The sequence below is a fragment of the Cherax quadricarinatus genome, chromosome 11 (assembly GCF_038502225.1).
Source record: "Cherax quadricarinatus isolate ZL_2023a chromosome 11, ASM3850222v1, whole genome shotgun sequence".
Taxonomy (NCBI): Eukaryota; Metazoa; Arthropoda; class Malacostraca; order Decapoda; family Parastacidae; genus Cherax; species Cherax quadricarinatus.
This window is the reverse complement of record NC_091302.1, coordinates 33,963,910-33,978,242: the sequence shown is the minus strand read 5'-3', so window position 1 is coordinate 33,978,242 and position 14,333 is coordinate 33,963,910. Positions and strand designations below refer to the sequence as shown.

Here is a 14,333-nt window from a genome sequence, read left to right as displayed (position 1 = left end):
AGATATAAAGAACATATTGTAAACCACTTATTCAAGTGGATACGGGCTGCAGTGTAATGCAGCGAGGTATGGACAAATAGTTGACAGTACAGAATATTATTGCGTAGAAGAAGGGCACTTTCATTAAAGGTCCCATCTGAGAAAGGATCCGAAGAATACAATAAATTATAGCCTGAGATAGGTTGGAAAACAGCCGAGTGTAATTTTGGTTCTTGTAAGCAAGCACCAACAGGGTAAAACCTGGAAAGTAACATCTGAAGCTCACCCCGATTACCCGAGGCCGCGGATATTCCACTGTAAATGGGCCATGATTGGCGATGAAGAAAATACCAGGAATCTGTAGGTAAAGGCACCTACGTACTAGAGGGGTTAGAAAAGTCACCGTGTGGTGGCATTGGAAGACGTTCAAGTAGCGAAGGAACGGAGCGTTGCGAAGAATGGGGTTGTGAAGATGGAGGAGAGGGAAGAGAAGGAACAGGAAGTGAATCAGTGTCCATTGAAGGTTTAGTCTCTGCAATATATTCTGAAATGGCTTCAAGTGTTTCTGAATTCAAAAATGTATGGGAGACCATATTGGAGATAGAAGGAGGAGGGTGAGTAAAGATTGGGACAGTAATGGACTGTACCAAAGTAGAGGGGGAGGGAAGTGTGTAAGGGACTGGAGATGAAGTGTGGGGAGGGGGGGACAGAAGAGGCAGAAACCTGGGAGGTGGCAGAAGAGGGAGAAACTTGGGAGGGGACAGGGGTGGAAGGCATAGTACGAGGAGGAGGGTGAATCTCTACACTTGTAATAGAGCCAGAGAGAGGGGAAGAACTAGGTACAGAGACTGGAAAGGTAAAGTGTGGAGGTGGAAGAAGGGAAGGAAGGGGGCAAAGAAGATTTGAGCAATGTGGATTTTTTGGACTTCTGAGTAGAGGGGCGATTGGTAGTAGGTGTCGTACGAGGTCTTGTCGATACTGGGGCTTGTGAGGAAGGACGCGAAGATGTGAGAACAGACTGAGTTGTAGTCGGGACGTCAGAGCCAAGGACAGCAAAAGGATTAGATGCCGTAGTGGCTATGGGAGGGGTAACAACAGAGGAGGCTGCAGAAGATGGGACCCCAGAAGTAGGGGGATGTTTGGAAACACGAGAATAAGAAACACGGGGTAGTCTCCCTTGGAGGCGGAGTTGAGTAACTGCCATAGCATAAGGGAGACCTTCTGCCTCTGAGGCAACGGATTTCACATTCATTTAAGTAGACCTGGCAACGACGGGAGTACGAAGGGTGAGCTTCATTACAATTAAGGCAAGATGGAGGTTGACTGCAAGATGTATTAGAATAGTCGTCGGCACCACAGACTGGGCATTCGGCCATAGATCTGCAATATTTCGCTGGGTGACCAAAACGCCAGCAATTTCTACATTGTTGCGGTGTAGGTATCACCTTTCGAACTTGTAACCTATGTCCCGCGACATATACAGAGGACGGGAGTTCTCGGCTGTCAAAAGTTAAACAAGCCACATTGCAAGGGTAACGTCTCCGCCCCCGGGCAGGAAGGACATAAGTGTCTACTTTAAGGATTGGGAGATCCTGGAGTTCCAGCTGTTCAAAAATGTCATTGCCACATGACTGGAAATTCTGTTGGACTATGGTATGGGGCAGAATGACAGTACCACTACAAGAATTGAGAGAGATGTTTTTCAATAGTGATAGGAGTATTATCGATATTCGAAAGGAGAGAAAGATCATGAGCTTGGGTAGCATTCTGGACAGTGACAATGCGCATACCGCTCTTGAGAGCATGAAATGAAATATCTCTACCAACATGACGCAGGAGCGCTTTGCCAATACTATGGTCAGAAAGGTAGGCAGAAGTCGGTCTTAAAGTAAAGAATTTAGTCCATTGTGTGATCCGAAACCGAGCGTGGAGAGGGAGTGCTTGACGTGTCTGTCTTTTCCGAGTAGAATGGGAAGGTAACGAAGGAGCATCATGAGATTGACGTTGGCGGTCGGTTGTAGGACCGGAGTTGGTCCGGAGTGAAATGGGCGGGCGATTCGAAAATTGCCGTACCGTAGAGGGAGAAGCCGGAAGCATAGTCAAAGGAGAGCGGAGTTCAGACAAATCGAAGGAGTCAGTCGAAGCCCCGGTACCTGAAGCGGGTGAGGAAACAGCACCAGCAAGAGGTACAGGGGCATCAGGAGTGTCCGAAGAGTGGTCTAAACACAAGGCAGGGTCAGAATGGGGTGCGGTACCAAGAAGGGGCCCGGGGGTAGTGGGTTCATGGACTAGGGCTGCCATGGTTAGGTTACTCCTTTGCTTTTTGTTTTTAAGAAAAAAGAAAAATAATAAAAAAAAAAAGGGGGGGGGGAGCGGGGAGGAATAGTTCCCAGGAGGAATGAAAGGGCCAGAAATCTCCCTCCACGCCCAAGAGGACCTCAGCACCGCTAGTAGCACAGATGCAGCATGAAACCCGTGCCATACCCTACCCTTCATGCCAGTAAACCAGCAATCCGGGATAGCAACCTCACATCTGCCGAGCTACCTCGGTGGACAAAAGAGAGGGCGGCCGGATATCCGCCACAAAGCATACCTCCTTCGGCCACCAACCCCGGAATCCGAAAGGTGGCTTCCAGAGATACACCCGTCGCCCGAAAGACACCCAAAGCTACTCCGGGATACCGGAGAGGGATCGAGACATCCCCAGGCAATCCAGATTCCACGGCAAACTACGCCACCGCCAAGAACCTCAACGGAATGGGATGGACCACGGTGTCCTTTCCCCTACCTAGGAACTAGCGCGCCTGTGGGAGAAATCCTAAAGGCCAAAAAGAGGAAGGGCAAAAGGGAGGGGTGAGGAGGAGGAGGAGGAATGGAAAAAGGGGAGGATGGGATAGGGGAGGGGAGAATGGGGGGTAATTAGGTTCGGTCTGAGGAAGAAGACCGACAGGGCTAATTCCTCAGACCAAGAGCCTCTTTACCATGCCAAGGAGCCCCCCTTGAAGAGGGGTGTATATTAAAACTAAGCATTAAACCTGCAAGGGTCATACAGTGCTGCCTTGATGTCCATCACATTAAGCACTAAACCCAAAGGGTTACTGAGCACCTGTGATGCCAAAAAAAAACACCTAGCTTGATAATCCTTTTAGGCCAGCATGGATGAATGGTTAAAACTAACTTGCAAGTTTTAGGATTCTTGTTTTGCAATCTGTAATCATGTCAATTAACCCATTAAACAAATATCTTAAGCTTTGTATATTCACTTAGATTTCTGACAATTTACATGTTCTAAAGTAAATAAGGTCAAGTTCCTTATAGACAATGTGCCCCAAAATACAAGTCTTTCAGCTTCACAAAGATATTATTCAAATTTAAGACAAAATACTGGCATAACTACAGACTGCAAATAATTAAATTTATGACTAATCAAAGAAAAATCTATTGTCAAGAGTTCATATATAGGAGTAATACAAATGAACAAGCTTTCAGAGTAAGGTATTAAAAAAAAAACTTGCATCACAATTTATTATCAGCTGGAAATGCAAGACAAACTGGTCCTTTTACATGGAATGCTAGCTTAGGAATGCGCTTCGTTTGCTTTGTCTCGACAGTGCCTGCCTTCCCTTGCATAAAATGTGGGTGATCAAAATGTCTACTCTTCTGGCACTTCTATGCTGCCATCATCAACTCCTTCAATGATCTCGTGTGGGTTCTGACCTTCCACAGTGCAACCAATACTCTGGAAATATTTAAACTCGTTAGAAAAAAAAAATTTCAAACTGCATAAGATCTAACAGTATGTGCAACAGAAAACTTTTTCTACAAATCATGATAATATCACTACCAACTTCTCAGCAACAATTAGATTTCATAAAATCAACCCACTTACTTGGTCAGACTTGAAATTCTTTTTTTTTAAATTCTTAGGCCCTGTGTAAAGCAACTTCAGTGACCAAGATTTACATTTTCAGCCCCCACAACATATCCCACCTCCATTCTTAACTTGCAACAATTAATTTATCATTAAGTTACCTATCCTCTTACCACAACACTTAACCCCTTGACTGTCGCAACCCCCAATCCTGAGGTGCCTCCTGGTGTTGCAAAATTTAAAAAAAAAAAAATTCTTATGAAATGATGGAGAATCTTTTCCCGATTGTAATGACACCAAAAAAACAAAATTTGATGGAAAACTGACGGAATTATGCTCTCGCGAAGTTAGCAACCTCGGAGATATTTACAAATAAGCGATTTCGCCCACTTTGAGCCCTATTTTCGGCTAATTCCGGTGTTCCAGTCAACCAAACTCATAGCGATTTCTTTAGAACTCCATTTTTTCTATCGATTGAGTACAAGAAACTGCCCATTTACCAATTTCAACTACCCAATAATGTGGTCAGAAATTTGCAATTTGGCCAATTTCACGAAAATTAAAAAATATGACAATTTTAAAATAAGGTCCAGAATGAACAATGCAGACATTCCTGGCTCTAAAATAACATTTTCTTTGTTCATCAGTCATGTCTCAAGGCCCCTCTGATACTACTATTGTTTTCTATTTTGAATTTTTATTCAAACAAAAAATAGAAGACTTACTATTATGCAGACTACTGCAATATTGTAATAATTGTATAAATAATGTCAACCCATTCATGACTGCATATTAGAATGGCTAGTTGGACATTTATTGCACAATGACATTTGTTTACTTTTGAACATTGGCAAAAATCAAACATTTCCCCTACTTTGAGCTCGATTTCCAGGCTCTTTTTATAGTAAAATCAATCAAAATTAATTCTATTTCTATAATATGTTTTCCATTTTATCAAATGAGACCAAGAAAACAAGAATACAACCATAAATATACGAAAATAGACCACAGTCGGCATTTTAATTAAAATAAAAACGGTCGCAGTTTTTTTTTTTCTCATTATGCACTGCGTGCTCCAGGATTTTTTTTATATGGTGCACACTGACCACACAGACCCATTCTCTCACAACTGGGCCTACCAGCTTTCTCCTGCTTGATTTGAAGCCGCTAGAATTTATGAGTGTATATACGTCAAACAAGGTACCTCGTAAGACGTATATATACGGCCGCGACAGTCAAAGTGATAAGGACTATTATTATTATAATAAAGAAGCACTAAGCCACAAGGGCTACTTAAGGACTAAAATCCGGCAATAAGAGATATTCTACATTGACATCTTGCATAACTACATACCAGAAAGAGTTGCTCTGTCATTCCCATTATGAAATACATATGCTGAAAAGTGGGGATAGTTCTCTGCATGTTCAATAAATTTGAACATTGAAAAAACAATGGACATTTTGACAAAATCCATTGCAGATGTTGCTTGTTGATCCAGAAATGTATGTTATGTATCCAAATCCTAAACTTCCATGGGAAGCTTGTCTGATGCAGTATACAATCTACTTTGAAAAGACTATGGGCATGGTGCTCATCTGGAGGAAAAAGATGGCTAATATACTCCCAATGATTGTTATAAATTTAATATACAGGTCGAGTATAAAATAGGCTTGAAAAGTAACGTGTTTTTCCCTAACTTTTTTTTTCTTTTACTTGTTGATGTTTGGAGATGGTTATAAAAGTAATGAAGCCATCTACTGATCAGCACATTTATAGCACTGCCTTTCATACATTTTATCCAATGATTAATCACATCTTTTCTTTTCCTATGAAATTTTACCATTAGTGAGACAAGGAAGAATTTTCATGCAGTACCTTAAATTCTACTGCACGTTGATAATGAATTATTATAATCAAAAGGAAGCGCTAAACCACAAGGGCTATATAGTGCTGCAGGGCAGGAAGGAAGCGAGGGCATCAGGTGGCAAAAGGGAGATGAATGAGTAATAGGTTACAGAGAACAGCAGGGCAGTGGATGGTGCAAGGGTAGAGGGCAGCAAGAGAATGAGGTAGAAAGGTTTGAGGGGAGTGCAAAAGGTATCATCATCAGAGTTTGTGGAGTAAATCAGTCGTTGTCAAGAAGTCAATGACTGACAGGATTAAAGGAGGGTCCATCAGCAAGAAGGGAAGGTAAATAGTAGAGCGGAGACGACGACAGAGGTAAATTCTGCGTGCTCGTTGATAGAGGGGGCAGTCTAACAGAATGTGGCTAATCGATACTGGAACTTGACACTCCTAACAGAGAGGAACAGGGTGCCTCTCCATGAGATACCCATGATTAAGACGAGTGTGGCCAATGCGAAGGCGGGAGAGAGTAGTCTCCCAACTTCGGCACTGATGACAAGACGGCCAGTAACCTATGCTCAGTTTAACAGAATGAAGTTTGTTACCGAGTAGAGTTGACCAATGTTATTGCCAATGGGTGTGAAGATGGTTAGCTATTACTGCAAAATAGTCCGGAAATGGAACACCTCTATATGAAATTGGTAGGTCATGTACTGCTGCCCGCACAGCAGTGCCTCTGTTCATTGCCTTGTACGGCAGCATGACCAGGTAGAGATACAGCGTAGCCAAAGTTGGATACGGAGAACTAGGGGCGAGGTGTATCAAATTTATGTATAGCCTGTAGAGCACTAAGGGAGTCTGAGAACCACAAATGATGGCAGGCATAAATGCAATACGAACAAGTGCTGCAAGAATGGCATACAATTCAGCAGTAAAATTCCTAGCCGAAGATAGTAAATGCCCTTGCACGACGCTGTTTGGAAACACTGCTGCGAATCCGACGCCGTCAGAAGACAAGAGCCATCTGTGTACACTGCGATGGCATGAGAGAGTGGAAGTGGTCAAGAAAGAGTGGGAAACCACCGTAGGCAGTTGGGCTTTCGAGCAAGGGAGTGAGAAACAGACCCGAACAGCTGGAACTTCCCAGGGGGTTAGGGAAAAATGAGATGCTACATGAACATATAAAGGTGGTAACTGAAGGGAAGATGAGAGCGAATGTAGGCGAAGAGAGAAGGGACGGAGCAAACAGGGGAGGCGAACAAATAAAGAATGTCTACTAATATCGGTGACCATTCTATAAATGGAAGGATTGCGGAGATCACGAGGGCGTACATAGCAGCGAAGGCAATGGGCATCACGGCGATCAGACAAGGATGGAACATTCGCTTCTGCATAGAGGCTCCCAACAGGGAAAGAGCAAAAAGCACTAAGGCATAAACGTAATCCTTGGTGATGGATGGGGTTAAGGCTAGAGAGAAGCAGGAGAGACCGCTGAATAGATCTGGTCACCATAATCAAGTTTCGATAAAATGAGGGCTGAATGTAGGCGAAAGATTTCGACGATCATGAAAGATGAGCAAGGGTTTTAAGAAGGTTTAGCCGGCTGTAACAAGTTGCCTTCAGAGAGGTAATGTGGGGTTTCCAGGATAACCTACGGTCAAAGAGAAGGCCTAGAAACCTGACTATCACTTTCAGGTATACGGGAGCCGTAGAGGTACAAAGGATGATCGGAGATGACAGAGCGTCTAGTGAAAGTAATTTGGAGAGTTTTTGCACTGGAAAATTTAAACCCATGCATGGTGGCCCAATTGGAAACACAGTCGACCGCATGCTGGAGAGAAACTGTAATGAGGTGGCAGTCAGCGCCTGCACAAACAACAGCGAAGTCATCTACAGAGTGATGACCAAATATTGGATGGAAGAACAGAGGTTAAATCATTTATAGAAAGGAGAAAAAGTGTTGTGCTCAGAACACATCCCTGAGGGACACCTTCAGCTTGGACAAAGTCCGGGGAGAGCACATTATTGACTCGAACACAGGAATGTTTGTCAGTTAAAAAGTTCTTGAGGAAAGATGGTAGATTGCCTCAGAGGCCTAAGGAGTAGGCTTTTGCCAAAATATTATACCTCCAAGTTGTGTCATATGCCTTCTCAAGGTCAAAAAATATGGCAATAACCGAGTGGTTATTCGCAAAGGCATTACAAACATATGTATCCAAGCGTAGTAAGGGGTCCATGGTAGAACAGCAATATGAAAGCCATATTGACGAGTGGAGAGACTTGTGTCCAAATACCACATTAAACGTCTATTTACCAGACGTTCCATCACTTTGCAAACTGCACTGGTAAGAGCGATGGGACGATAGTGGGAGGCTTCATGTCCCGTAGTACCCGGTTTGCAGAAAGGGAGAACAATGGCAGATTTCCACAGCTGTGGAAGAACTCCTTTTGACCAAATAAGATTGAAAAGGCATAAGAGGACTGCAAGAGCTAACTGATGTAAATGTTGTAACATTAATATGATGTCGTCGGGCCCAGCTGTCAATCGGCAAGCTGAGAGTGTTGCCTCCAGTTCCTGAAGTGTAAAAGGCACATTATACTGTTCTTCTCTGAAAGAAGTGAAGTCCAAGGGTGCTAACTCTCTGGCAGACTTTGAGGAAAGAAAGGAGGGGCATAGATGGAGCCCCCAGAGAAATACGGACCAGATGATTGCCAATTTTATTTGCAACATCTAGAGGGTTTGCTATATCAACACCAGCAACCCATAGAACAGGAGCCAGGTCAGGAGAATATTTACGAATCAATTTTTGTACTTTTTTCCAGACTGCACTCAGGAAACAGAGGTGATGGTGGATATAATCTCGCCAGCAAGTGCGTTTAGCATCACGGATGACGCGGCGAGCAATCGCACGCTTCTGCTTAATCCCTTGACTGTCGCAACCCCCAATCCTGAGGTGTCTCCTGGTGTTGGGGAGGGGAGGGGGGGATTTCTTATGAAATGATAGAGAATCATTTCCCGATTGTAACAACAAAAAAAAAAAATTTCATGGAAAACCGACGGAATTACACTAGCGAAGTTAGCGACCACAGCGATACTTACAAATCAGCAATTTCGCCCACTTTGAGCCCTATTTTCAGCTAATTACATTGTTCCAGTCGACCAAACTCAGCCATTTCTTTAGAACTCCATTTTTTTCTATCGAGTACAAGAAACTGCCCATTTACCGATTTCAACTACCCAATAACGTGGTCAGAAATTTGCAATTTGGCCAATTTCACGAAAATTAAAAAATGACAATTTCAAAATAAGGACCAGAATGAACAATGCAGACATTCCTGGCTTTAAAATAACATTTTCTATGATCATCAGTCATGTCTCCAGGCCCCTCTGATATTACTCTTGCTTTCTATTTTGAATTTTTATTCAAACAAAAAATAGAAGATTTACTATTATGCAGACTACTGCAATACTGTAATAAATGTATAAATAACATCAATCCATTCATGACTGCATATCAGAATGGCTAGTTGGACATTTATTGGACAATGACATTTGTTTACTTTTGAACATCGGCAAAAATCAAACATTTCCCCCTACTTTGAGCTCCATTTCCAGGTTCTTTTTATAGTAAAATCAAACTCGCCTCTATTTCTATATGTTTTCCATTCCACCAAATGAGACCAAGAAAATGAAAATACAACCATAAATACTATACGAAAATAGGACCACAAAGTCGGCATAAAAAAAAAAAAAAAAAAAAAAAAAAAAAAAAAAGTGTCCGAGTTTTTTTTTTCTAGTCAAGCACTGCGTGCTCCAGGATTCTTTATATGGTGCACACTGATCACAACCATTCTCTCACATGTGGGCCTACCAGCTTTCTCCTGCTTGATTTGAAGCCGCTAGAATTTGAGTATACAAACACAGTACCTCTTAAGACATATATACGGCTGTGACAGTCAAAGGGTTAAAAACAAAAGTCTTCCCATGGTTCTATTGTACCGGTACCTGCCCCACGCAGCGCATTTCAAACATACTGCACAAGCAGGAGACCACCAAGGCACGCACTTCTGAGAATGCCTACTCGAGGTTTGGGGTATAGAATGAGAAGCTGTGGTTAAAATTGAGGATGAGAAGAGGTGTAAAAGCTCATCAATGGAGGACGAAGAAGGAACCTCACTAAAAAAAAGTTGTGAGTAAAGGTCCCAATTTGCCTGATCAAATTGCCAGCGTGGGTTACAAAGAGGTGGTGAATATGAAGGGGAAGTAAGAATGATTGGAAAATGATCACTGTCATGTAAATCCGGGAGAACAGACCAGGTGAAGTTAGTGCGGCGGAGGAAGAGCAGACAGATCGATGCAAGAGAGTATGAGTACGAGGATCAAAATGGGAGAGTACCTGTATTTAAAACATGGAGGGGTGGGAAGCAAGAAAAGCCTCTAACTGAATGCCACGGGAATCACAGCGAGACCCCCCTAGAGGAAATGATAGGCATTAAAATCGCCAAGTGACAGAAGTGGTGGCGATAATGACGAAACAAGAAAGACAATATCCGGGATAGATAATGCCAGAGAAGGAGAGAGATGCAAAGAACAGTGTATACCACCTATTCAAGTGGATACGGGCTGCTGTGTAATGCAGCGCAGTACGAACAAATAGCTGATGGTACAGAATATCAGTGCGTAGAAGGGCACTTTCATTAAAGGTCCAATCAGGAAAAGGATCCGAAGAATATAAATTATAGCCTGATGGGATAGATAACAGCAGAGTGTAATTTTGGTTCCTGTAAGCAAACACCAACAGGGGAAAACTGGGAGAGCAACATCTGAAGCTCACCCCGATTACCCGAGGCTGCGTATATTCCACTGTAAATAGGCCATGATTGGCAACAATAAAGATATTAGAAATCCGCAGGTAAAGGTACCTACGGACTAGAGGGGTTAGAAAAGTCCACATGCGGTGGCAGCCAAAAACGTTCAAGCAGCGAAGGAACAGTGCACTGTGAAGAAAGGAGTTGCGCAGATGGAGAAGAGGAAAGAAGGAACAGAGGGTAGATCAGAGTCCTTCGATGGTTTGGTCTCTGCAATATATTCAGAGATTGCTTCAAGTGTTTCAGAGTTCAGAGACATCGTATGGGAGACAATATTGGAGATGGAATAGTAGTAGTTTGAGTAAAGATTGGAACTGTAATGGATTGTACCAAGGTAGGGAGGGGGAGAAAGGGTGGAGGGAACTGGAGAAGTGTGGGAGAGGACAGAGGTAGAAACCTGGGAGGTGGCAGGGGAGAAAGGCACAGTACGAGAAGGGTGAACCTCCACACTTGTAACAGTCAGTGAGAGGGGAAGACCCAGGTACAGAGACTTGGAAGGTAAAATGAGGTGGTGGAAGAAGGGCAGGAGGGGTTAAAGAGAGATATTTTGGACTTCTGAGAAGTAGAGGGACAACTGGGAGGTGTCGTACGAGATCCTGTCGATACTGGGGTTTGCGAGGGAGAACACTAAGTGAGAACAGACTGGGGTGTTGAAGTAGGGACGTCTGAGCCCAGGACAGCAAAAGAATTAGATACAGGAGCGACTATGGTAGGGTCAACTGCAGAGGAAGCTGCAGAAGATGGGACCCAAGAAGTGGGGGGACGTTTTGAAACGAGAATAAGAAACAGGGTAGTCTCCTTGGAGGCGGAGATGAGAAACTGCCAGAGCATAAGGGAGACCTTCTGCCTCTGAGGCAACGAATTTCCCGCTCATTTAAGTAGACCTGGCAATGGCGAGAGAACGAAGGGCAAGCCTCATGACAATTAAGGCAAGAGGGAGGTCGACTGCAAGACGTATTAGAATGGTCATAGGCACCACAGACTGGGCATTTGGCTATAGATCTGCAATATTTCGCTGGGTGGCTAAATCGCCAGCAATTTCTACACTGTTGCGGTGTAGGGATCACCTTTCGAACTTATAACCGATGTCCTGCTACATAAACAGAGGATGGGAGTTCACAGCTGTCAAAAGTTAAACGAGCCACATTGCAAGGATATCGTCTCCGCCCGCGGGCAGGAAGAACATAAGTGTCTACCTTGAGAACTGGGAGATCTTGGAGTTCCAGCTGTTCGAGAATGTCAATGCCACATGTCTGGAAATTCTGCTGGACTGGTATGGGGCAGAATGACAGTACCACTACAAGAATTGAGGGAATGATGTTTTTCCATAGTGATAGGAATAGTATCATTATGGGAAAGAGAAAGATCATGAGCTTGGGTAGCATTCTGGACTGTGATGATGTGCGTACCACTCTTAAGAGCATGAAAGGAAATATATCTACCAACATGGCAGAGGAGCACCTTGCCAATACTATGGTCGGAAAGATAGGCAATAGAGGAAGTCGGTCGTAAAGTAAAGAATTTAGTCCATTGTGCATTCTGAAGCAGCGCTGTATAGCCCTTGTGGCTTAGCGCTTCTTTTTGATTATAATAATGTGCATTCTGAAACTGAGCGTGAAAAGGGAGAGTACAACGTGTCGGTCTTTACTGAGTAGAATGAGAAGGCGGCAAACAAGTATCATCGGGCAATTGTCGCTGGCATTTAGGAGTGGGACCGGAGTTGGTCCGACGTGGGACGGGCTGGCGATTCGAAAATTCCCGCACCGTAGAGGGAGGCCGGAAGCATAGTCAAAGGAAAGCGGAGGTCAGACAAATCAAGAGTCAGTCGAAACCTCGGCACCAGAAGCGGGTGACAAATCAGCACCAGCAAGAGGTACAGGGGCCTTAGGAGTGTCCAGAGTGGTCAAAAGAAGAGGCGAGGTCAGAACGGGGTGCAGTAACAAGAAGGGGCCCAGGGGTAGTGGGGTCATGGATTGGGAACTTCATGGTTAGGTCACTTTTCTTTTTAAGAAAAACGAAAAAAAAAAAAAGGGGGGGGGGAGGGACCAGGGAGGGACCGGGGAGGGATAGTTCCTAGGAGGAATGAAAGGGCCAGAAACCTCCCTCTGCACCCAAGAGGACCTCAGCACCGCAAGTAGCGCAGATGCAGCATGGAACCCGTGCCATACCCCACTCTTCATGCCAGTAAATCAGCTACCCGGGATAGCAACCTCACATCTGCCGAGCTACTTCGGTGGACAAAAGAGGGCGGCCGGATATCCACCAAAGCATACCTCCTTCGGCCACCACCCCCGGAATTCGAAAGCTGGCTTCCCGAGATACACCCGTCGCCCGGAAGACGCCTAAAGCCGCCCTCCAGGATACCGGAGAGGGATCAAGACATCCCCAGGCGATCCAGATTCCACTGCAAACTACGCCACTGCCAAGAACCTCAAAGGAATGGGATGGACCCCGGTACCCTTTCCCCTACCTAGGAACTAGTGTGCCTGTGGGAAAAATCCCAAAGGCCAAAAAGAAGGGCAAAAGGGATGGGTGGGGAGGAGGAGGAAAGGAAAAAGGGGAGGATGGGATTGGGGAGGATGGGATAGGGAAGGGAGGATTGGGGGGTAATTAGGTTCAGTCCGAGGAAGAAGACCGACACTTCTAATTCCTCAGACCAAGAGCCTCTTCACCACGCCAAGGAGCCCCCCCTTGAAGAGGGTTGATAATGAAATGTTTGAAGATGGTTATGCAAGTACGGAGTGGTAGGTAGCTGGAGTTTTAACCCTCGGTCATGATCCCTGCTTGGAAACTTTTTCTCTGTCAAAGAAAAAGAAAAAAAATACTTATGAAATGATACTTTTCTTGATGGTAATGAAACCGAAAGTACAAAATTTGATGGAAAACTTTCGGTCTCGGTGATATTTATGCATTGGCAATTTCACCCACCGAGCCCTATTTTCGGCCAATTCCATTGTTCCAATCAACCAAACTCGTAGCTATTTTGCTGGAACTCCCTTTGCTCTATCAACTGAATACAAGAAACCACCCATTTACTTATTTCAACTACCCAACAGTGATCAGAAATTAGAAATTTGGCCAATTTCATACAAAATTCACTATTATAATCAAAATGAAGCGCTAAACCACAAGGGCTATACAGCGCTGCATACATAATTCAAGGAAGGCCAGTTTCAAAATAGGGTCCAGAACTAACAACGCAAACATTCCTAGTAGTAAAATAACATTTTCTCTGTTCGTTAGTCATGTCTCCAGGCTCCTCTTTCTTTGCATTTTGAATTTTTATTCACACAAAAAACCAGAAGATTTACTGTTATGCAGACTACTGCAATATTGTAAATATGGTATAACTAACATCAGCACATTTGTGAAAGCATATTAGACACCAGTTGACTTGTACTGAACGTGTCGCGTGAATTGTTTACTCTTAAACATTGGCAAAAACAACATTTCCTCTATTCATTAGTTATGTTTCTAGGCTTTACAAATGAATTCCATTCCCCCCCCCCAATGAATTTTAGTCACACCAAGAGAGATTTGTTATGCAATATTATAACTATATATAATATCAGAGCATTCTTAAATGCATATCAGACCCAACAATTGATGTGCATTGGACAAGAGATGCGATTTGTTTACTCTTGAATATCATGAGTGCAACGGACAAGTGAAGTAGCAGCAGCAACACAGCAACATGCATTCTTGAGCTTCCCCAGCGCTTGGGCTACGGCCCAAAGCTAGGGTGTGGCTCTAAAAGGATCCTGTAGT

The 14,333-nt window shown here is 43.9% G+C and overlaps 1 protein-coding gene across 1 annotated transcript in view; it reads right to left on the bottom strand.

Annotated features, from left to right (window-relative positions):
* Positions 1 to 3,490: 3,490 nt before the first annotated feature.
* Positions 3,491 to 14,333, bottom strand: part of RpL12 (ribosomal protein L12) — a 30,573-nt gene continuing 19,730 nt past the window's right edge. Inside the window, exon 4 of the mRNA XM_070083978.1 lies at positions 3,491 to 3,718. Within this exon, the coding sequence (XP_069940079.1) occupies positions 3,632 to 3,718 (87 nt within the window). The 3' untranslated portion in view covers positions 3,491 to 3,631. The remainder of the gene's footprint in view (positions 3,719 to 14,333) is intronic.